Genomic DNA, 25,216 nt, shown 5'->3' with positions numbered 1-25,216 from the left:
CAGGGTCTCCTTTGCGGCCTCTAATGCCCCCAAACAAAGTCAGAAAGGCTTGCGTGATTGACAGTTCATGTTGCATAGTGTAGGACACAGCCGCAATTTCCATCTCAAGAGCAGTGGTGCGCCCTAGTAGGTTGCTCCCGAGTACTTCCCTTTGCAGTACGTGAAATTCGGCTGGTGCACATTTCTCCTTGTAGTGGATTGTTGTGGAGAACTTCCTGTGATCCCGCACCGGTCCTCTTGCGGCCCCTGAAAAACTCTTAGATCATATTACCTTAACTGGGGTGGAGACTTCATCCTGAGATATTCTGATATACAGATGATGTTGAGGGTGGCGCCAGTACCGATGAGGAACTTGGCTTGGTGATCGTCCACCGATTCTGGGGTCGTTCCGTTCATCATGTAGACGTTATTCCGTTGGGTGCCATCTGTAGAGGGCGAGGGAGATCTTCCTGTCACTTGCCTGACATGTCTCACAGGATCTCTCCTTGCACCTGGACCTCTTCTTGGAGCAGTGCCGCGCGTGCTGGACTCCACTTTATATGGCATGGAGTTGTACCCATGTGACCATACAGGTGGAAAGTTGCAGACAACCGCCAAGTGATTCTCTCTATCACACTTGGCACAGGCTTGTCCAAAGGCAGGACATTTCACACCTTCCTGATGAGGGAATGAAAGGCCACACCTACAGCATCTTCCTGGTGATGAGGACCCTCTGGGTGCACTACTGCTTGTAGGCCAGCCTCGAGCTGGAGCTGCTGACAAGACCTGATATACACATTTTTCAAGGGTTGAAGTCATGCTGGTTGACGGAGAATTGAGTTGAAATAGATTTCAGTTTAGCTGTAACTGATATCCGGTGGTAAAATGGCAAAATGTGCTTTAACTTCACAAAGAACAGTTCCGGAATGGTGAAAATGGTTGCAAAAAGCAGTGTAGTTGTTAATAGTTAAAAATAAAAGTAGTGGAACACCGCTCCCGTGCACTTCGACCACTGGGTGTAGGGGCAGTGGAAGACATTAGGGAGACCACTAGATTTCATGTAAAATCAATGGAAGGCTGCCTTCTATAAGGAAAGATTGTGGCAGCAGATAGCTTGGATAGGAGCGAGCTACATAAGGTATACTACTGCCTCAGCTCTAGCACCTCTCCTATGTGTGACATTATCTTGGCTTGCTGGAATGTGACAGAGTGCATACAAACGGGTTTCACACTAGATGTGTGACACTTGGCAGGTCTGCATTCCCTTTCGCCTGATTTGAACTCTTGCACATTTTGTTACGAATGAGTCTTCTGTTTTGTTCCCAGACTTCGAAAGAGCGAAGCAGGGAGAGTTCTTCCCGACGGTCTTGGCTCCTAATGATCACCCATTTTGTTTCGCAAGGAAGAAGTAAAAAATTAAAACAATGATCGAATACAGCGGAGCTCGAGACCTGCTGTCTCTTTAAAGGGCGGACTGAGGCAAAGATATGAAACTGAAAGCAGAGAGAGCAGTGCGAGTGGGAAGCAGGCAGTGTTTAACGCCGGCCGGGTCGCTTTCTGCGTTGATCTGGCCCCGCGAGGCCCCCCACCGTGGTTTGGCAATGGGAGATCAGCTCGGGGGCGGCTGTCTGTGCGTGCTGAAGCTCGTCAGCCTTCTGTTTTTGGTAAGACGTAGCACGCCATCTCTGAAATGATCCCAGGTTGCCTGGGCGCGCTACACTCACCCCAAACACACACTGGATGAGTTGCAAGATCACGTACTGTTAACCTAGACCACCGTTCCAACCAACGGCTCGTTGCATGTGTTTTCTAGTCAACGACGTAAAAGCCTCGAGGCCCAGCGTGCAAATGCCTTTGTTAAATAAAAATCAGGTTAGCGTGGAAAGGTGACTCTAGAGAATGAGCCAGTTCACGCGGCAACCCCCCCCCCCCCCCCCCCATGGCTCCTCTACCCATCTTCTATCGAAACAGGTAATCTATCCAATAAACATTTGCGACCCACCCAACCCCCTGACCTGTCACCCACGCCACTCCCTTGACCCGAAAAAAAGCCACCTTACTCATCTCGCACAACCATTCCTGTCAACGGTTCACCACTACCCAGCGTTCTACCTACAGCCCCCCCCTCCCTAAACTATGTCACCTGTCTCACTCGCAGCGACTGCTCCGTTTCAATCACCCAACTGTTTTCCCGTCGCTGTCCCACTCACACCAGGTCTCGAGTCTTGACCGGATTTGTCCGGCTATAACATATATACATATATATGCAGCTCGCCACTCTTGGACACCTTATATGTTTAGCGTAGGGACGCCCTTCGCACCTCACTCACAACGCCACAAGGCGGCGACACTGCCCTCTTCTTAGGCTTACATTTAATGTCCAGGCATGGAGTGCCTCGTGAGCTTGCACCCCGTGCCCGCAGGCGTCTTGTGACCAAGAAACAGGTTACCCAAGAGCAGGGCAGGGCAACACATTTGACTTTTAAAGCAGTACTGACTGAAATACTCAAGCAAGGGGCTGGGGGGGGGGGGGGAGTGAGCCTTTGAGCACACCTATCGTTGCTAGATGCAAACGAGTCTCTTCAAATACTGTTTGTGCTGCATTTTGTCTTCTATATCCGAACTTGTGGCGTGTGTTTGCACCATCTCCTTATTTGCATGTGTTTAACATACGTGTATAATCAAGGCCTTGCAACTTTTATTCTTCACAGCCCATGAGTATATCCTATATTTGATAATTCAAAAAGTGTAGTTTATATTTATACACAAACATTGCATGTAATATAACCTAAACGTGTTCCAATTGTGTCGTCCGTTCTTAACGTATCTCTCACGTATTACATACATGGTCTAAATAAAATGTGGATGGTCTAGTCATACATGGACACACTTTAGAGAGCTGGGAGTAAGGATGAGACTTTGACCAATGTGAGGTATTGGCAGCAAATCAGACTGCATCATGGGTATTGCAGTCTTGTGTATCTCATTGAGCAGGATTGCTAGCTATGCTCAGATATAACAATGAAGTCACGAATCTAATGGACCCTACATCCTGTTAATATGTTGAGAAGAACTGCTAACATTACTCTGACACAGGCCACATCCAGGTTAAACAAGCATCGGCAATGCCAAGAGAAGAACTGCTATCATTACTCGGACACAGGCCACATCCAGGTAAAACAAGCATTGGCAATGCCAAGAGAAGAACTGCTAACATTACTCTGACACAGCCCACATCCAGGTAAAACAAGCATTGGCAATGCCAAGAGAAGAACTGCTAACATTACTCTGACACAGCCCACATCCAGGTAAAACAAGCATTGGCAATGCCAATAGTTTTGGCGGTTATTGTTGTATTTTGCAGTTATAGGCACCAGGGCGCAAGGAGGAGAGTGCACTATTTGAAAGGAGGATGCAATAAAGTGTGCAGGTGTGGAATGAGAAGGGGAATAGAGCAATGGCGTAAGCCATTGATAAGAGGGTGCCAATGATCTAAATGTCCACAAATGAAAGACTGACTGCTTTTTTATTATATGTTGGCTGGTATGTCAGTGCTCTAAATTGAAGCTCTTAATTGAAGCAGATGAGGGGGGCTAAGAATGTGTAGTAGGGACTCTATGCACAGGATCACAAAATGTGTTCGGCTGTGGAGCTGGGTTTAAAACAGAGGTCACGTGTGTGAGCCAGAAATGCTCCAACCAGAGTGGAGGGCAGCCCATAACTTTTGGCAGTTGTGGGCGCTAGAATTCCCGGGGGCACAGTGACTGGCGCTTTAGGACGAGGCACAGGGGCCGCACTTGCATAATAGTACCCTGGACTGATGTCTTGGGAAGACCTGTGCATCTGTCGCATGTGTATGCCCGATCGATGTGCGTCACTGAGTGACCGGACCAATCAATGCGGTTCATGCAAAAGGGTGTGTGCTGCAACTTGATGCAGGCACGGTGTGACATCCGTGATCCCCAGGCCACCACAGCCAGATGATAGGGATGCAATAATATTGACCATTTTATATAAAGCATGACAGACACACACTGAATTGTGAGAGTGCTTGGCGAACGGGTGTTATCACTGCCGAGCCCAAGACGGGTTATTCGGTGGACTTCAGAAAGATGAAAGTCTGAGTTAGTCCTGCAAGCAGTCGAGCCAGCAACCAACAGGTTGCACCTAGATGCCTGCAGGAGGTGCATAAAGCAACCGACCTAACGTGCCAAAAGGGTCGAACGACCGCACCAGGAAAAGAGGTGCGGTATTCGAACCTTCCAAGCAAACTGAGCTGTGTCTTGTCTAGCATGTTCATTCCTACACAATGGAAGACAAAGGGTAACATTGCTGCAGCTGACTCCCAACAGACTGAGCTATCGCACAATTACAAGGTACACACTCCAAACAACAAAAACGGAGGGTGGCACATTCGTTCATAAATATTCCCCCATCTCTTCCCCTCCCACGTCGGGCATTGCAAGCCTTTGTTTCTTTGTAGTGTCTCGTAGTAAAGCCTTACTGTGTTGCCTTTGGGGCAGCAGCTCCAGCCTGCAAATCGCTGCAGCTTCATATCACCCCCGTGCGGAAAAAGTCCATCAGAAATTCAACTTTTCAAAAAGCATTGGCTAATTCAAATCTAAACGTAATGGCCACATAGTTAAGTGCGCTCATTTTGCTCCTACTTCAGAGCTTGCACACCTTCCACAAGAACAGCAGCAGGCCGCCACATGTGTGTGCCCCATCATGACTGACAACAAACCAAAGCAGCCAGACATGATCTGGAGATGTGCTTGCCAAACTGGGCTGCAAAGCAATAGAAGCACACCATTCCCACAATCAGTAATAATACAGCATACTTTCAAAGTTGCACCTAAATGCTGGCTATCATCCAGGTCCCCGGCACTAAAACTCGAGGTATGTAATGGCATTCTCCTCCCCAGGAGGTGTGTGTGTGTGTGTGTGTGTATATATATCTGCGAACAGCTGAACTTCGTGTACCTTTAGATGTGTGCAGTGTTCAAAAGCATGGTCAATGATAACCTCCTCGTTTATGCTAGTTCCATTGCTAATTGTTGACCTTTTCAAGTGTCTAAAGGGAGGCTCGGACAACTTGGTCCCTCAATCCTAAGAAGTGTGAATTCATACAGTATTCTACTGGCTATGTTTTCACAGATCAATACCTCCCCAGAGATGCATGTTAAGTGGCACATGTCTAAACAATTGTGGGAGGTTCATCTACCACAGCGGGGCCGTAAGAGACAAAAAACCCAGAGAAGTGTCATTGGTTTGCTCTGATCACCCCAGGAATGGTGTTCAGCCGGAAGATTATGTGCTCACTGCTGGCACCGCTGGGCCCTATTTCAATACATCATTCTTATCAGGAATGATGGTGGATGTGAGCCCCTGTGGCATGAGTGTGATGCTATTATAGGAAGACTCCAGTGGCACTGTGGCTTTCATTACCTCTGCTGGCACAGCTCAGATTGAAACAAGCAGGTTTATTCCCGGTATTACCCTAATTGACGGATCACAATTGACCTTTTGACTGAATTACAATGGTCCTAATTGACCTTCTGTACAATTGACCTTTTAATTATTATATTTATAGTGGGTTGGTTTTGGTTTATAATAATATAAGGGGATTGGGTAGGGGGTTTGGGGGGGCTTGGATTGGGTGGGGTGTTGCGGGGGGGGGGGGGGGTTGTTTCCACCCACATGTGTCTTAATTGACCTTTTTAAATTTGGTCAATTGTGAAACGGTCGATTCGTATACAACCTTATTCCCAGATAGAAATGGAAACCTTGGCTGTGATGTGGTCTCCATGCAGGCCATGCAGAGGTAACTTCCTTGGAGGGAGACAACTAAATGCATCAAGTAGAGGTAAGCAGGGATTGCTAATTTTACACCTGATCAAGTTACAGCCTGGTAATCCTGTGTGGTTTGTTATTATAAGCCTTAGGGATACTGCAATGACCCTGTCACTATCATTGAACAGACTGACAAAGGAGGACCAGGTGGACACAACTGTCCAAATGGAGTACACTGAGCTAGTCCCTCATTATTGGCATTGTACTTAGTTGGTCAATGGGAGAATTTGATGTGTGAACCTGCTAGTCACTTTCTTTCTATTACAGATGTTTTGGTGTACACCTACTGGAAGGAGAGTGGTGGGTCAATCATTGGCTTGCGTGAAGCGGTAGAAATCATCATAGCTACTGCATAAAACTGAGTAGAAACAATCCATCACCCGTGAGACACTAGTCCTGAAGAATGCAGGTCAACCAGCAGCGTGGGGCAATGTTTGTGGTAGCTGTTTGATCGTTTGTGGACTCAGTTGTAGATCTTGCTAAAGTGTATGCCCTGATTTAATGCTCCTGGATCTACAATCCCAGCCCACAAGATTAGCATGGATCAAAATGTCATTTTATTCAAATAAAATAATTTGAAAAGGGGTCGCCTAACATTATGCTGGGGAAGTCGCCACAATACAATATCAATACGTTTAGAACTCGTTTACAAAAACTAGAACTGACCCGACTGTGAAATTCTCACTAATAAAACGTGCACGCACACAGTTACACAATAGATCAAGCATATTTATAAATCTAATTCCAACATTGCCACTTATCGGCCAGTATATTAACTCTGTTCAGTCAACCACAATTTAATTCACTTCTTTTTAAATGACAATTAAAAAAAATAATTTTGTCCTCCAATATCAATAACAAATATTGGTATCGGAGAAAGGTTACATGGAAAATCAACATCATGATGTATGAATCACATTTAGCATGTAACCCCATGGTGGATCTGGTACTCTGCATATGTGTTGAAATACACACAATGGTAGGGTGTATTAGGCACTACAGGCACTGTTCTATCAATTTACAATGCATACAATGCATACTGTGGGGGTTCACGCCTTTGGGAATATAGTTTTCTGATTTTTTTCGGATAAAGAAATGAATACCCCCTCCCACATTACTTCGCAGAGCGGGACCCAATGGCAGAATGCCTCCCCTACTGTGTGATGTTATTAGTGAAACCCGCAGGAGTCTGGGGCGCGGGGGCTTGTGCGCCTGCAGGAGTTGGTGAGCCTGTGGGCGATTTAGCCACTGACTTTTGTTTAGAGCTGCAGCAGGGAATAGAGGCGTCCTGCTGGAGGCTGTCCTAGTTGGTGAGCCGTGTTGCCTTTTGCCTCTAGCAATCTGTTTGATACTTACTCCCCATTGCCTGCTGCTTGAGAACTGGCAACCGACACGCTCCTTTTCCTCCCGCCTTCAGAGTAACCCTGCAAGGACGCCTAGCAATTTCACGGACAGCCAGCGTTCTGGGACTACTGCTTTTGCACCTTAAGCTGTCGGGCACACTCGGTGCTTAATTTCTAAGAAAATAAGTGTCTTGCCCCAAATATTTTCTAGCATGCCTGTGACACACCGTGGTGGCCACCACTTACGTCTGCTTTGGCAACATATTTGGGGTTAAAGCTGCGACTCCCACAGGTTCATTGAAGGTGATGAAGGATCTGACTCTGGCAGTGTCCACATAACCTATTAGTTATGACTCGAAATAACATAAATGTTAGTGTTTCATTAAAACACATAATTGTTAACATTTTTCTCTAATTCTATCAGTGGCCAGTGCAACATATTGACCATCTAACCACAGACAAAAGAGCACCCAGCACCCATGCTTTCCTTCAGTGGCGAATTGATGGACAAATGCAGGCAAAATCATGACTGAACTAATGAAACTTCCTGTCAAACACTGCAGAAAGCTATATAACAAAAGGAAGGTGTCCCAATAGCCTGCTTTATTGTGGACTGTGTGTGCATTGGTTTACAGAATTGCCAGTGAATGGCTATTTATTTTCAACTCGGTGAGAGAAAAAAGCATACTCGCTTAGCTTTTATCAGGACAAATGTTGGGAGCGGGGGATTATTTTCCCTCCTTTAGCATGATCTGTATTCTTTTTTTAATTTCTTTTTCTTTATTCCTGCTGAGAGACATAGTTTTTGTCCTCAGTTTTTCTTTACAGTGACAGAAAACATAAATACTCAACAAACCATATTGAAGAAAAACATAAAGGAATCTCTTGTTTTTTTTACATATATACAATCCTAAAAACAAATCGGAGCCGAATGAAACTCCTAAAATGTACAGTGCACACAACATAGAATTGGAACAATTATACATTCGATATGTGCAGAAAAACTAAACAAATCAATGAAGGATCACACATATATTACTGACCTTAAGTATGTGGTGTAGTCCGTTTGTCCAAAATAGAAGTTTATGTCGACCTAAATTCCAAGTTTGTTCATTCTAGGATGGAGTACATTGTAGGTTAAAGTGACCACATCTTTGCATTTCACAGTTGATGTGTGTGTCACCTGACTGAATCTTGCACTGCAGTATGGTCTTCTTGTATAAGCTGTAACCCATGACAGGCACTCTTCGACATTTGCCTTTTCACTAACCTTGTCCCTGTGCTGGAGCTGTTCACTGGTGACCGTCCTGTTGTTGCCAACCCACCCTGCTGTGGCAGTGCTGCTGGTTATTGAGGTGGAGAATGTGCACCAATGTCATGCAGGCTGAGTGAAGCAGTTTGCCGGCATGGCTAGCATGAGTGACCAGCTTTGAAACCTTCTGACTCATTGTTATTCATGAAAATTGATAACTGGCCATGACCTTCCAACCGAGGCCACACTGCTGTTGCTTGTGTCACTACAAAAGACTGACAATAACAATAATAAAGTTGCCAAAATGCCACAACTTAATCAAACTGGTTTCAGAAATAAGTGCGGGGGCTGAGCCGTGGCAAATACCCCCGCATATTAAGCACTGGGCGTACCTCGACGCGTTGCTATTTAGAGAAGGTCCGGCTGGGATAAGGAGGGGCTAACCATGGGCTATTCTCTTACATCCTCAGTGGGACAAATCTATGATTTAACTAGTGCAATTTGCTAACGAAAAATAGTAATCTGTTATTTTACATTTGTTTGTTATTGTTTTTAGTGGCGTATATTGACATATTTATATATTATCTTGTCTTGCACCTTTCTCCTGTCCCAATATCCTTTGGTGCTGCTGGTCTGGTTATATTTGTATAGCCCCTGATGGGGTATTTTTCTATTTTCCCCCCGACGCAGCCAACCATGGAATTTGGTTCTCACTGCATTCTATTAAAAAAACAGTTGTCTTTTAATTGATGATGGAGTAAGAATGAGTTGGGTGCTTACCTTTCCTTTTAGGTAGGCTTACACCATTGCATGAAGGGGCAGTGGGAACCGCACATAAACTAGGGAGAGCGTAGTGTTTATCTTAGTTTAGTGTTTAGTCTAATTAAACAATACATATTCTACATTTGTGCTCCAAATGGGGTTGTCTCCATTTTCTTGTGCAACTATTTGGATACCTTCAGAGAATAGTAGAACTGTAAGATTGTCCGCTGTAGCATATCCAGTACTGCACCTTGACCTATGCTCCACATTGAGCAATGGTGCCTGCAACCTCAAGAGTATAATGTACAATTGCACTGTCTCCCTCCAATAACTGGGCTGACTACTTTCCTTGGTACACAGGGGCAGCAACTCAACGTAAGACAAAGAAGCAGCTGTCCATCTCACATTTAAAAAAAAAAAGAAAGTGTGGGACACGTTTTCTTGAGAAAGAAGTGTTCACAAATGATAAGTCGGGATGCAGTAGCAGAGGTCTCCTTTCCCTATGTTTTCAGCACGGGACACGGTGGGATTCCGCAGCACAGCACACACTTGAGCTTTTGTCGGCACAAGCCTACAGTTCCAATCTCGGGTAACATGGGTGAGTGGTGCATTAGGAAGGTTTGTTCTCTACCCATGCCTAGCACCCACCTCGGCCACAAATCTTGACATTTTGATGAGGCAAGTCTTGCAAATAAAACTACCCCTTGTTAGAGCATATGTCTAAGCATTTTTTTCACATACCCCATGTTCTAATGATAATTCTGATTACTGTGACAGGTCAGAGTCAGGAGACGGACAAGGGAACACTGTATTCAACTTTCTTTTATTTATTTTTTACTTGCCCAAAACCTGAACTGTGCCCATTGTCTAATGTTTAACTCTAAAATGTCAAATGTGTCTAGTCATGATATCTTTACAAAAACCAAGGAAAGTCCTCCATCCAGAATCCTACACTAACCTAAGCTTTGTCCATACCCCTATTAACTCAAAAGAAACCCAACAAAAGAGTAAAATTAGGCCTTTGGCCCTCGCAACTGAATGGTGGCTGGCTTCTGACCCCCTCCCTAGAGTGGCCTTCTCAACAGGGCTTCTTGCCCCTGATGCACAGTATCAGTCTGTCTTTTAATCAGTCTTTCTGCTACACAGTTCCGTTAAATCCACAAAAATGTCTCTGGTCCTATTTTTCCTCCTCTTTGGGGCTCGGCTGGTCTGTGTCCTGCCTCCTTTCCCTGGTTTGCTTTACCAAGAAAGTTCTGGCCCATTTGACCGTCTAGGCAGCTCTTGGGATTGCTGGGTGTCCCTGAGGGGATGGAGGGCCTGAACCCCACGAGGTTTGTAAAGACCTTGCTACTACAAGAGGGGGTTGCTGGTAACCTCTCGCAGGGGTTCACAGTGGAAAGGGCCCACAGATCCCTACAGAAAAGACCCTCCACCCCACCCCCAGGATCACACCCCCAACTGATGATTGCAAGGATCTTGAACTTTCAGGACAGCGAGGCCATACTAAAACACTCGAGAGAAGGAGGGGAGATACGACAAGACATTTTCAACATAGCCATTTACCCAGACTACACGCCCACGGTGCAAAGAGCCAGAAACTCCTTTGTGACGATCAAGGCCAGACTCTGACAACTGAACATTAAATACATGCTAATGTACCTGTCCAGACTTAAAGTGATCAACACGGGTCGTGCTATTTTCCTTGAGACTCCGGCTGCAGCTGCTATGTGGCTGGAACACAACAATCTGGCAGGAGGCGAGGAAAAGGTCACTTGAACAACGCCTCGCCCTGAAAGGGAGGTGGGAGTGGGGAGACATGCAAATGAAACTTAAATTAGACAGGGGCGACACCTGGCCACTTAACTTGGGCCCATGGGTCTAACCCGTGCAATGGTTGGTGTCGGCCTGTTGCAGACAAAATGCAGCTCGTACACAATGAGCTGGATGGGTCATGATGGTGCGTGGGTGCCCGAGCGCTGCTAGACGGTAGCAGCTGCTGGGCGATTTTGTTTAGTTTTGTTTGTTGTTCATCTTATTTTAGGTACTTCACTTGACAGGGCAAATGCAACAGTAGGGTTAATTGGGAAGGCTGGAGGATGGGGGGGGCTGGGGATGCTATGGCGAGAGGTGGAAATGGCTGGGTGCATACTGTGTGGGTGGGTGTGTGTGTATGAGGCGGGAGAGGAACGTAGGGTAGCGGCTTTGTGTAGTCATGGCGGCAAACATTAGGATACTAACATGAAATATTCAGGGAATGGGTTCATACTTGTGCTGGAACCATGCCATCACCTTCCTTAACAGAAAAAAAGAGTGTTATCGCACTATTACAAGAAACCCATCTAATGGAGGGCGATATGATGAAGGTGAAAGAACGCTGGGGGGGACAAGGATATGGAGTGGCATATTCCAAATATGCTTGGAGCTTACACCTGGATAAGCCACACTGTGCCCTTTTGGTTACAAGGGAAGGCCGCTGGCGCAGATGGGAGGTATCTGATACTATAAAGCAAGTGGAATTATGTATAGTTAATTCCTATTTCCCCCATCCATGGGATCCCAGCGCACTCTAATATGCCGTGTGCTAGAATAACACTGTATCTGGAATGTTTTTTTATTGGATTTCAACTGTGTCAGGAACATAGATCTGGACAGGTCCTTCCCACTGGTGAACAGATCAGCAGCAACCTCCACGGCATTGAATACGTTATGGGGAGCCGAAACTTGGTTGATGTATGGAGGGAGCTACACCCCAATGATAGAGGCTACTCCTACTTCTCTCCATCGCATGACCTTCAAACCAGGATAGACTATGTATTCCTGGGTAGGAACCACTTGGCAGAAGTAGAATCAGCCCAATCCTTGGGCAGATCGGTATCAGACCATTCGCTGCTACTGGTGGAATGGTGCATGCTGGGGCCTAGACCTCCCTTACCTATGTGGCGCATGCCCACAGATGCCCTGACTGACCAAGCTTTTAGTGAAGAGCTTAGAACCAAATTGGAGGAGTATATGGAGTGAAACGTGGGTAGTGTAAAAGACTGGAGCAAGGTGTGGGAAGTGATGAACGTAGTGGTGAGAGGGGAGGTTATTGCAAGTGCGGGTGGTATTCGTAAGACACAGAGGGCAGAACTGGAAAAGTGGGAAGAGGACATTAAGAGCAAGGAATCTCGAGCACAGGGAAACTGAGAGGTGGAACTAGACCTGACTAAGATCAGGAGGAACTGTTGTGATGCCTGGGAGAGGCTGTCAAAGTTTGATTATTCTGTGAAAACCGCTAGGGCACATGGAGAGGGGAATAAGCTGAGCAGGCTAGTATCAAGGCTGCAAGAGGGAACACCTGAGACACTTGACCACAGTACTCAAAGATGACAGGGGCACTGCATACACGTCTCAAGAGGGAATAAATGACACCTTTAGAGAATTATACTCCCACCTTTTATAAGCACGACAAACTTGTACCCCAAGAGGACATCCTAAGCACACTAGAAGAAATAGGGTTGCCTAGGTTGGATAAAACGAAGTGCGAAGGGCTAGAACAAGATATTACAGCTGAAGACACTGGGAAAGCAATTATATCACTAGCCTCTAGTACAGTGGTCTTTAAACTTTTTTGGCCTGGGCCCCCCCTGAGCAAACTTTAGGCAGGCCGAGCCCCCCCAAAAGTGCCAGATGGACAGTATGTAGAAATGGCTATGAACTTTTGCTTGCCATCACAGCACCCTACTCCCAGTACAGACCCTGGGCTCTCCCCACCCTGCTCCCACCACAGTCCCATAACACAAGCATACACACCTCCATACACATACTTGCATAAAAAATAAATCACCATAAACGTACCTTCTGCAGGGGCCTGCGTGCGGTTGCTAAAATGCCCCGCTCCAGGTTGCTCTGCCCATATGTGCGAGGAGGCACAGGAGCACCCCCTCATACATACATACATACATACATGCAGTGCCCCAGCCAGCATTTGAAAACACCCCCCAGTGATCATGTGCGGCTGGGGAACTGAACTGTCAAAGGCAAACAGTGTTTCCCTTTGACAGTTCAGCCAGCCCAGGAGCACCCCCTCAGCTGGAAAAAGCAGCTGAGGGAGTGCACAGTGTTTCACTGGGCTGGCTCCTCGGCTCCTCCATGATGGGTGAGGGGGCCAGTGGGTGGACACCCCCTCACCCATTATGGATTACCCGCCAGGCTTGGACTGGTCTATAGGCCAATAGGGCAATGACCGTACCAAAAATGCTAGTGTAGATCAGTCAAAATGGGCCACTTTTTTGGCCAATGTGGGCCAGTTTGAGTAGTTACTTCACTATTCAGCTAGCAGTTTTGACAATTCTTGCTGAATAAATATTCTTTAAATATCACAATTTGTTTAAATTTGAACAAAAAACACCCCCTTGGGTACTATTCAAACAGTCTGTGACTAAACGACTGAATATCCATTTGCAACTGCTGGCCAGTTTTTCATTGGTGCCTAAGGCCATTTTATGGCCCAGTCTGACCATCTGAGCTGGCCCTGCCCATTTCCTCCAATCTAAAAAATAAAATTAAAAAAAGGATATTTTTTTACATTTTATGCTGGTCTCTCGCGCCCCCCTGGGATGTGGCCGTGCCCCCCTGGGGGGGGGGCGCACCCCACAGTTTGAAGACCTCTGCTCTAGTAAGACTCCTGAGAGCAACGGACTCCCCCCAGAGTTCTATAAGGAATATGCATTGACACTGACCCCAGTGTTGCTCAAACTGTTTAAAGAAGCTTATGAAAGAGGGGTACTGCCGAACAGTATGAGGGAAACACTGGTGATCCCAATCCCTAAACCGAGAAAGCCATTGACAAACGCGATTCATATGGGCCATTAGCAATGTTAAATTATGATATAAAGATATTGACAACTATACTAGCTAAACAGCTTTCTAGAGTGATCGGGGACTTGGTGCACGGGGACCAAAATGGCTTCATACCAGACTGTAGCACGACCGTGAATCTGTACCGACTAACACGTTATGGCCCAAACAGCCGTCTCAAGGAGCAATATGCAATAATCTCGCTCAACGCAATAAAAGCGTATGACTCGCTGTATTGGGAGTGGCTGATTGCTGTGTTGAGGGAGTTTGGGATAGGTGAACAGTTTATAAAATGGGTGGAAGAACTAAACACTACACCTGTAGCAAGGGTCAAATCTGGGAGGGTGGTGTCATCGGTCTGGGACATACAGAGGGGCACCAGGCAGGGATGCCCCCTGTCGCTTATGTTATGTGCTTGGGGTGGAACCGCTAGCAATTTATCTCCAGAAGCAGTTCCCGGAAGCGGGTGTCTGGGTGGGGGGTGTTAGCCACTTGGTATTGCTATACGCAGATGACGTGCTACTATAACTGAGGGACCCAGAAAACCATATCCCTGTGAAAATGGAGGTGCTAGAAAACTACGCGAAGTTGTCTGGTATCTGTTTCAGCAGAGAACATTTTTGTATTTTCTCACTAGCGGGCCTGAGGGGCAATGGAATGGAAGCAGGAGAGGGGCTTCAATGGCAGCTTGAATCGTTCAAATACTTAGGGCTGAACATTAGACACATACCTGAGCAGATGCACAAAAGCAACACGGCAGCAGTGCTGAAAGGCTTAAGGCGATCCATGGCATTCTGGTCCAGGTTATCGTTATCATTGATGGGCAGGGTAGCCATCACCAAAATGATAATGTTGACGCGATTCCTATATTACTTCAATAACGTCTACTACTATATCAAAGCCCAATTCTTCTGTTTACTGGAAGTGCTTTTAAAGGACTTCCTGTGGAGTGCTGCCAGACACAAACTGACGCTCAACGCTATGTCTGCCTTATAGGGAAGGGGGGGATGCAACTACCAGTTCGGGAAAAATTTTATCTTGCAGCACAACTCGGCTTTGTGGCTAAGTGACTTTCAGATGAGGCCACTCCTGAAATAGGGTTATTACAGTGCCTGGTGGCTCCGGTACGCCTGAAGGAAATATTGTGGGTGCCGTTGGGCTGCTTGGGGAGCGCCCCCATGCTTGTAACACTAAGGAGGCAGGTGGGGGATAGGGTCACGACACTGTTAAGACTGGTGGGGCATCCTTATTCTCCTGAAACTCCAATAGCCTCTGATGTATGCAAAGGTAAAATGGAGACACTGGGAGAGATGGGGTAGCTATACCTGGGGTGAGATGTACCAGGAGGGGGTTTTCAGGGAGTTTGGATCCCTACTGGAAAAGGAAGGGTTACCTAAAGGGTAGTTCTTGTGGTACCAAAGTACTCGGAGTGGCAAAAGAGAGGTGGGGGGAAATGGCCTGAGGAAACAGCGACAAATCCCTTATTGACCCCACTATACACCCTGAATGATGGCTGGAAACCGGTGTCCAGGCTATATAGCTGTCATGACCACTGTGAGGGGGCACAAGTTGTGCCACAAGCAGGCTCCCACCAGAACCCTGAGGGCCTTAAAACCACTGCAAAAGGGCTCCTAGAGTCAGTCCTGGCTTCTTTGGCATCATGTAGGAAGGAAGGGCTGTTCAAACTAGGTCCCACTTCAGTACCTGGGCCTTTAAATCCAACATGGAAGCATCCACCCAGTCTAGTTCTGAGAACCAAGCCATGCGGTGTAGTGTTTTGGGTGTGGCAGGCCTGGAACTACTTCCCCTGGTACTACTTTACCTGGGCTATATAAACCAATTCCTGACTGCAGAACACGCTTCGTGTTATTCTGCAACCAGCGGCGTGATGCTCACCGTGTCCAGCTCCTGGTCTTCAGCATCTTCCTGTAATCCTGCAAGAACAAGATTATTCTGTTTTACCTGAGAAAACACCATCCAGTACTCAGCATCTCAACTGGGCTGCAATCTGTGGAAACAGAGAGAAGAAGAAACATCACTCACCTGTGAGTACTAGCTTAAGGACTTCCGGCAAACCGCTACCACAGCTGCTGTTCGAACATTGCGACCTGCAATAACGAGAAAGGGAAAAACAATATTAGAACGCGTGCTTCCAAAACATCGAAGTCCATCAGTCTTACCCGAATTCCATCGCGCTACACCACGCTTCCATCTGGAGTACCACGGCAACATCTGCAAAGGAAAAGAGACATATTCAGGTTTGCTTTCAATATTAAACAACTGCACAGCGCTGTACTTACCTTAACGGATTCCGGGGGCCTGTTTTTCAACGAGCTCTCATCCACTCTCAGCACCACAGCGGCCTGTAAGGAGGAGAAGAAGAAAACACAGGTTAGCTTTAAAAGACAATAAAGGTGCTGCGCTTCGCGCTTTCTCTTACCTAGAAACGTGCCTCTCCATCCGGCACGCCAGTATCAAGACTTTCGCACCTGAAAAGAAGGAGATAAAGACATAACGAATTCCCACCATAAACAGAACAAAGACTTAAAATTAACAAACCTACCTGCCTACCCTCAGATTCGGGGTCACAGTAGGCCTGGGACCAAGGAAGGCGTACTGCACCAGTGAAGCAACTCGGGCAGCTCGCCAACAAACGTCAAGCACCCCTGCACAAGAAACGCAGGACGGATAGCTCACCCTACAAATAACTAAGATTCATTATTCAGCTTATTCAGCACTGGGCAACTACGCATCCAGGGTTCCAGATCTCAGAGCCTTCCAGACGCCCCGGGGATATCAGGTGAGCGTAACAATAGCCTACTGATAGACAGACCCAATCCCAATGGGTCAATGCTGAAAGAACGGTGGGAGGCGGACCTGGGAGGGGATATAACAGACAGGGAATGGATACTGCTATACACAAGTGTCAAACTCCCGAACAGCTGAATGTCATGTATCTTACATGACACTGCAGAGCATAACTAAATTCTGTAATAAGTCACAACCACTATGCCCCTGGTGCAGAGTAGACGAGGTGGGGCTGATGCACATGTTTTTTTTTTTTTTTTGGGATGTGTCCATATACAGAAGTTCTGGACGCAAAGGGAACAGGCCTGCAAAAAAAGCTGTGATTGTACGATCTACTTGGTCCCCCAAAGAATGTTTGTTGGGTGCATACCCCAGGGTCAGCAAATTCAAACATGTGGTGGTTAAATTCATGGACATGGCATGCATACTGGCCAAGAGAACAATAGCAATGGCATGGAAATCAACCAGAGGCCCGCAATACGCGCACTGGTATAAAGAATCTGAGCATTGGGCAGAAGCAGAAACTGGGGTCTGGGATGAGGGGGGTGACCAGAGCAGAGGAAAATGTGAGTAATACATATGAAGCTTGGAAAGCGCTGATATGGGACATGTTCCACCCCTCGGATGACAAACCGCCCTTAACGCATACAGGTCTTATATAACGGAGCTCACTGAGCTACCACTAACCAATTGTACTTGAACAATACTGCAGAGGATCCACCACTTAGATATACGTATTGCTTGCACTAAATAAAACCCATGCGTACCTGCAAAGAATGAAAAGGGATGATCAATGATGCATGCTGTCTGACAAGTGAAGAAAGTTCTAGCTTGTTAATTGTTAATCAGTTACTAATGACAGGCTAGTATGCACACATGACAAAGTGCCCCAGAACTGTGTACCTGCTATCACATGTACAACTGTCACTATATATAAATGCTAACAAGGACATTTTAAAATGATTAAGGGTACTATACATGACCTCCACGCCACCGGCAAAGAAAAATGTAATGGAAGCTAAAATGCGTTGCCTGATAGGTGAAGTAAGTTTAAGTTTGTTGTTATGTTAATTTTTTATTAAAACCACATAAATGCGTGTGCATGTGAACTAGGCAGCAGATGATTTTAACATTTGATACATGTGTAACTGTTTTCGTTAACAAATGGCAATAAAAACATTTTAAAATAAATAGGCAGCTCTTGGGTTCCCTGGCCTCTTAGGTTTCGGTCTCTCTCCCTCTACCCTGGGGTGTGGGTTCGCTCCACCTAGGAGGCTTGTTTCCTTCACCCTGTCTTCAGGTTTGATCTTACCCCACCTTGGGGTCTTGCTTCCCTCACCCCCCGTTAGGGTAGGACTTCTTTATCCCTGCCTGGAATCTGGTTTCTCATGCCCAACCTTGCGGTCCCGCTGCTCTCGGTCTGCCTTGGGGTATTGTTTTGTTTACCCTGCCTATGGGTTTGGTTTCTCGTGCCCCTATGGTTTAGTGAACCCCGCCTAGGGGGGTCTGGTGTCTCATCTCACCTTGCCTTGGGGTATGGATTTGTTCATCCGCCTAGGGGTCTAGTGTCTCGTGCCCTGCCTTGGGATCTTGCTTCCCTCACCATGTCATAGGAGAGGGCAGGCAAGCCCCAGCCATATCGTTCCCTGGAGCACCCGCATACCTCTTGTCTTGTTGTGCCACTCCTTGGGAGAATCTAGGAATGCGGTCCAGGCGTTGCGGGTTTCTCAGTGTCTCTTTGGTTCCTCGCCGCCGGTGGAGCTTGCGCCATTTCACCCACTGACCTCCGATGAGTCTGCGGTGCTGGTCCTTGGACCAGTCTCTGGTCAGGAGGCTTGTGCTCTGCGCTCTCTCTGGACAGTGTGTTGCCGCTCCTCCTCCGGGCAGGGCTGTCAGCATTAGGTGGGCTCAGCCTTGGATATCTCTTTCTGCTCCACTGTTGATTGGATGGGGTGAGACTTCCCTTTCTCTGGACCTCCTGACTTCTAAGGGGAAGGGTCACCTAATGGGAGCCTGCTTGCCCTATCCCTTATGGGGTGTTAAGCTGAGTGAGCTCACCTCCCTAGTCTCAAATGAGGGGACAAATTCATCACAATATGCACAGTCTTTTGCTTAATGCATCCTCTTGAAAAACTAACTCCCAGGATATTGCTTCCAGCCAAATATCTTCAAATTGCATGCAGAATTAGCAGGGTAACAATCAAAGTTCCTAGGTGCATCTTAAAAGTTGGTATTTCATAAAGTCCTCTCCATTGCCTGGCCATCTTAATCATGATCCCCTTCCCCCCCAAGTACTTCGCCCCCCACCCCCCCCCATGGCCCCCCACTTAACAAGTAGTGCTCAGTGATTGTAATGCTTATTCTGACAGGTTCACGTTCTAAAATGCGCTAGACTCAAAATTCCATTCTAATCTAAAACCACATACCTGAACCTCTGCGGCAAAGTGCGCGCAGGCCAAGGGCACAGTGTTGTGTGCTGCAGGTCCGTAGAGCATGCTGCCCGACATTCTACTGTACATTCTATGCCACGTTCGATGCTCGCTGCAATAAAACCCACACAGTGACTGTACTGTTTCCACCTTTGCTGTAAATTAGATTTTTGTTGTGCCCCCATGGCTGTACTGTTTCCACCTTTGCTGCAAATTAGATTTTTGTTGTGCCCCCCATGGCTGTACTGTTTCCACCTTTACTGCAAATTTGAATTTTGTTGTGCCCGTGTGGCTGTACTGTGTGCTTTATTTTGGCCCGCAGTGACCACTTTGTACTACTGTCTTGCTGTTCCTGTCTCCCCCCCACCTCTCCTGCTTCCCCCTATCGCTCTTCCCCCTCGCTCTCCTCCTCAGCCTTCTCCACATCACCTATGGTACTCTGTTTCTCCCATCTTCTCTAACTGCTTCTCCATTGACTCTCCCTCCCTTCTCACTAAGTGTGGTAGGAAGAAGTTCAAAAAGGATATCTTGACCTCACACCCTGGTCTCCCTATCGCTGACACCTATACCAGTGCTTCCTCCAGACAAATCCTCACCGACATGCTCTTTGTCATTCCTTCGCCTGATCTTCGTACCCCTCACATGGTCTCTGCACTCTCCTTTCTCTTCTTCTCCCATTAATAGTGGCACCCAGCGGGTGGCCCTCCTGAACCCTTTCCACTCCTCTAAGGCAATCATTAATGTCTATATGAATGGCACCGTCCAAGGCCCTCAGGCCAACCTTTTCCTTCCCTCTCCTGCTGTGCCCTCTCTTTCCCCTATGGTTTCATTGCCGCTCACCTCTGCCTCTTCATTGGCTACCTCACCCTCTTCTCCTCACTCCTCTGCCCCCCCTCGGGCTCCTTCTATACCTCTGCAAGGTGTATCTCTGATTTGTATTCCTCCCCAGAAGTCTTTCAAGGCCGGCAACACTCACTCGGCTGTGAAACACTCCTCTGACATCTGCCGTCTCCTGGAAGAACTCGCCCTCAATGTCTTCGGTCTCACCGAGACATGGTTCACGGCCAGCTCTGTCACAAACTTTGCCACTCTCCCTGATGCCTACAAAATCCTCTCCGCGCCCAGATCCAACCATTCTGGTGAGGAGTGTAGCCTTTATCTTCCCTGAGTGGATTCCTGCCACTGTGATCCCTACGCAAGCCTACTCCTCCTTCGAATGCCTTGTCTGTAGGCTTCATCTCTCTCCCAGTCACTCTCTCACCATTGCTCCGATCTATTGGCCACCTGGTCAGACTACCTATTTCCTCTCTGAGTGGGCTGACCTCTCATCCTCCCTCCTGGCCTACATCACTCAACTCCCCCTCCATGGAGACCTCAATATCCACCTGGATGCTTTCTGTCCCTCTTTTGTACTCTTTCACAACCTCTGCAACTCTCTCTCTTTCTATTCTTTCCTTGGCCCTACTCACTCTGCTGGATGTTCGCATCTCCTTAGACCTTCCCCTCTTGCCACTCCTCTCTTGGAGCGATCACTTTCTCCTTTCCTCCCATCTCTCCATCTCTACCCCGCAGGCTAGGCCTGCTCCAGCACTGCCACCTACCTTCTCGGGCATCCGGCCCATGAAGCGTGTGTCATTGGAGGCTGTCTCTGCCACTTCCCCCTCCTCCACCTCTGGCTGACTCTCATCCTGAGACTACCCTTTCCAAGCTCCACTCTATCTCTGATACCCTCAATGTTCTTGTCCCTGTTATGAAGATCCGCTTGAAGCCCAAAGCCAAGTGCAACTCTTGGTACAATTTTTCCCTAGTCATCCTTAAACGCAAGTGTATGGTGTCTGAGAGGAAATGGCAGGCATCATGTGCATCCTCTGACAAACTGCCTGCTCCAAAGGCAATACCGGCTCTCTGTCCGCACTAAGAAGAGAGCCGGCATCTCTGTGGCATCTAACAACTCGGCCAAACTCTTTAAAATCTGCAAGGAGCTGGCCAATCCTGCTGCAGTCTCTACTTCTGTCCCTTCCCAGGCCTTGGCCTCTCATTTCATCTCCAAAACTCAGGACATCCTGTCCACCCTCTCGTCCTCTCCTTCTCTTCCCTCTTCTCTCCGCTGCCTTCTGCCCCCCCTGCAGCTGCCTCTCCTCCCTCATTCTCTTCCTTTCCTCTGTTCTCCCCCGTCGAGATTTCCAGACAAGTCTGATCTATGAAAATCTCGTCCAAACAGGTTCTTCCCTGTTCGTCCAAAACCATTGAGGACCATATTGACACCCTTGCTCCTGTCCTGGCCGACTTCTGCAACCACCCCTTTTGCCTCTGGAGCCCTCCCCCCCCCTCCCCTCTGAAGCACTCTCTTGTGTACCCTCTTCCAAAAAAAAAAAACACAGCTGACCCCCCCCCCCCCTCCTGCCCGGCTAACTATCGCCCAATCTCTGTCACTCCTTTCCTGGGCAAACTCCTGGAAAAGCTGGACATCTCCCAGCTTAATCTTCACACTGATTCTACTGGCTGTCTCCATGACCATCAGTCTGGCTTTAGAGCAGCCAGAAGCACAGAAACTGCTCTCCTGAACATCCGTGAAGACCTGCACTCCAAACTTGATTCTAATTTCTCTTCTGTCCTCATCCTACTCGATCTGTCTTCTGCCTTTGACATGGTCAACCATGCCATCCTGCTCAACCGCCTCCGTGATAACCAGGGTATCACTGATCACGCCCTGGCCTGGCTAACCACCTTCTTCTCCAACCAACCCTCCCAGGTCAACTTGGGTCCTTTCCTCTATCTCACTCTCCACTTGTGCTGTACCCCAAGGGTCTAACCTCTCTCCCTGGCTTTTCAACCAATACATGGCATCCTTTGCCCACCGCATTGATGCTCTACTCCTATTTTCAGTGCTATGCGGATGACACTCAGCTCGTTGGCAGGCTTCCCTCTGCCACCTCTTCTCCCTCGCTCATCTTTGACTGTCTGCAATCCAGGAGTGGTGTGCTGCCAACGACCTTGGACTTAATGCCAGTAAGACAGAGATCCTCTTCATTGGCACACCTGCACCCTCCTTTCCTGTCATGCTCTGGCCGGCCTCTCTTGGCCCTCTCCCTGTGCCCACCTGTGAGGCTAAGAACCTCAGGGTCATCTTTGACTTCATGCTTTCCTTTTGTACCACACACCCACACATCTCTGAAGTCTCTAAGAAGTCAAACTACCAACTGCACCTCCTCAGAGGTAGTCTTCCTTTCCTCTCCTTCCCCCAGAAGCTCACTGTCTCTAGAACTCTGGTTCTCACCAGGCTGGATTACTGTAGCAACCTCTTTCTAAATCTGCCTGCAACTACTCTCCGCCCTCTGCAACACATCCAGAACAGGACTGCAAGTCTTGTCCTTGGCCTCAAGCCCTGTGATTGTATGTTTCGTGCACTGAAATCTCTTCAGTGGCTGCAAATATTAAATTCAAGACCCTTTGCATTGTCCACAAGGCCTTCTGGGGCCTGGGTCTGAAATACATTCAACTCTCCCTTTGGAAATACCTTCCTACTCAAGCTCAAGCTCTTTATTCCTCCACCTCCAACTTCCTCAGGGTCAGTTGCTTCTCCAAGCAATGAGTTGGGGGTAGATCTTTCTTCGGCGAGGGCTTCCCTCTGAAACAGTCTCCCTGCATATCTGAAACTTGAGGAGAACCATCTTTGGTTCTGGAACTACCTCAAGACCTTCCTCTCTGCCTCTGCCTTCTCTCTTCCATTCCCCTGCTGATCTGTCCTCTTCTGCGCTGAGCACCTGGCTACCCACTGATTTCGGGCCCAGACCCCTGCCCACCCTGCAGCTTACCCGCACTGCCTCCTGGCAACCCTTGCACTTGGGTATGTATCTGCAACCCTACAGTCCCCTTCCTGCACGTATTAGTCATTCCTTGTCTGCAGCTTATTATTGCACTTGCCACCAGCTGGCTGCACTACCTGTTGCTGTTAGGATCACTTGTTCAGCACTTTCCACTCCCCTCCTGCCCCCTGCATTTTCTCCTGTCACTCTCCCCTGCTCTTGTGCGTTCTCAATGTCACTGGGCCTAGTAAGATCGTTGTTTTTGTTTTCCCTTGTACCCCTCCCTTGCCTCGTCGCGCCCTGAAACACTTGTTGTGTGCCGCAGGTCCGCAGAGCATGCTGCCCAATCAAGGTCCTACTCTATGTTCTACACCACATTTGATGCTCACTACAGTAAAACCCATGCACCCGACCCTCTGCGGCAAACCCTGTGCAGGCCAAGGGTGCAGTGTTGTGTGCCGCAGGTGTTAGGCACCGCACAATCGTGCCACAGATCTCCCCCGCTATTCTACCCCAACTGTAACCCGTTCACTTTGGATTTGGAACTTCTGCATTCAGGCCCAAGGCCACAGCCGGCTCCGACAAGATGGCCACTGTCATCCCTGCATCGAAGCCCCACGTTACCATTGAAGCCTCCTAACAGCATGGCCATTGGGAATTCTATTCTGCTGCAGTGACATGCCCCTGTGTGCGAAGGTCCTACACCCCAACGCTGCCCGACACTCTCCCACCCCCTGCCCGACGAACTTCCTACTATCTGGCATCACTTTTGGCTCAGCTAGCAGCCCCCAATTCCCAGTGAGCACCCGTTCCACAATGTATCTCATGTCAGAACCCAGGGTTGCACCGAACAGACCCAGTGTGCGCTTGCTTAACGTTACTCCAGGTGTGCGCCAACCCAGCATCTGCCCCTTCAAGAGATCTGCCCATCTCTACAGCATCTCAAGATCCAGCCTTTCCTCCCTACAGGCCCCCCTACAATGCTCATGCAGCACTCCCAACCAGTCCCACCGCGGCATGCAAGCTCCAGTTGTGCACTGCCCCACATTAGCCCCGAACAAGCCCACCCACATAGATAGCACCCGCCCAACTAAACTATGCTTTAGGGCGTCCAGTGTCACTCCCTGCCACTTCCTAGCTTCCACCTTAAGACAAAACACTCGTCTTAGTACCAGAACCCACACTAGTCGCTTCACCATAACAACAAAGTCGGGCTATGACTTTAACAAACAAGCTGGAAAAATAACGACTTGCCAGAACCCCGGCTCCACCGCTCACTGCCTCCACATTGAGGACATCAGCAGACCTTGTGTCGAGCAACCCACAGAACATGACATTACTACTAGGGCGCCTCACAAAGCACTGCCCTTGAAGCCCTCCACCCCTTTCTCGCCCACCACCATGACCCACCCCCGGAGTGCAAACTACCCCCCCGCCTTACTCAGAGCCCTCATTAATGCTAGGTCATAACCGGCTCATGCTCGGGATATCCATGACCTGATAACCATGCAAAATCTAGACTTATGGGCCATCATTGAAACTTGGCTTGCCCAAACCTTTAGCCCTGCACACTCTCTAGCCATCCCGGATGGATTCTCCATCCTGAGGTGCGATAGATCAATCATCTATAGAGACTCCCTCCAAAACAGACCTTGCAGTATATTCACACAAGGTCACTGCAAGTGTCTCTTTATTAAATTGGCTACTACCCCCACTGACTCCATCACCATACACATCCTCTTTCACCAGCCAGGCCCATCAGCCACCTTCGAGGAAGACCATATCCATACCATAGGCAATAGCATAAAGCCTACGTCCAGAGTTGTACTATTGGTTGACCTCAACCTAGGCCTCCACGACCCCCTAGATATGGCAGTCACCACAGTAGCCAATGCCCTCACAGACCTCGGCTTCATACGCTTTGTTGCCTCACCCACCCACAACAAAGACAGAATCCTGGATTGCATAGCTGACCTGAATAGCCAGATCCTCATCACCTGAAACACCCCTTGTCCTTGGTCAGACCACCACATACTAAGCTTCTCCGTTCCTGCACGGATACTACCACTTACCCTCCCTACCCACATTACTACCCACGTGAGCCCGCAGCTCCCGCAAAATCACCAAAGAGTCGATTGCACCCCC

At 48.1% G+C, this 25,216-nt stretch overlaps 1 protein-coding gene across 2 annotated transcripts in view; it reads left to right on the top strand.

Annotated features, from left to right (window-relative positions):
• Positions 1-1,448: 1,448 nt before the first annotated feature.
• The window catches only part of LOC138577950 (tetraspanin-3-like), a 437,846-nt gene continuing 414,078 nt past the window's right edge, over positions 1,449-25,216 (top strand). The window contains exon 1 of one of the 2 annotated variants that reach the window (XM_069649670.1): positions 1,449-1,643. In XM_069649670.1, the coding sequence (XP_069505771.1) occupies positions 1,467-1,643 (177 nt within the window). In that variant the 5' untranslated portion in view covers positions 1,449-1,466. The remainder of the gene's footprint in view (positions 1,644-25,216) is intronic. The other variant, XM_069649669.1, reaches the window with a different exon arrangement.

Source organism: Ambystoma mexicanum, chromosome 1p, assembly GCF_040938575.1.
Source record: "Ambystoma mexicanum isolate Mex_15411 chromosome 1p, UKY_AmexF1_1, whole genome shotgun sequence".
Lineage (NCBI taxonomy): Eukaryota > Metazoa > Chordata > Amphibia > Caudata > Ambystomatidae > Ambystoma > Ambystoma mexicanum.
The sequence above is the reverse complement of the archived record's forward strand: the minus strand, read 5'-3'. Positions and strand labels throughout refer to the sequence as shown.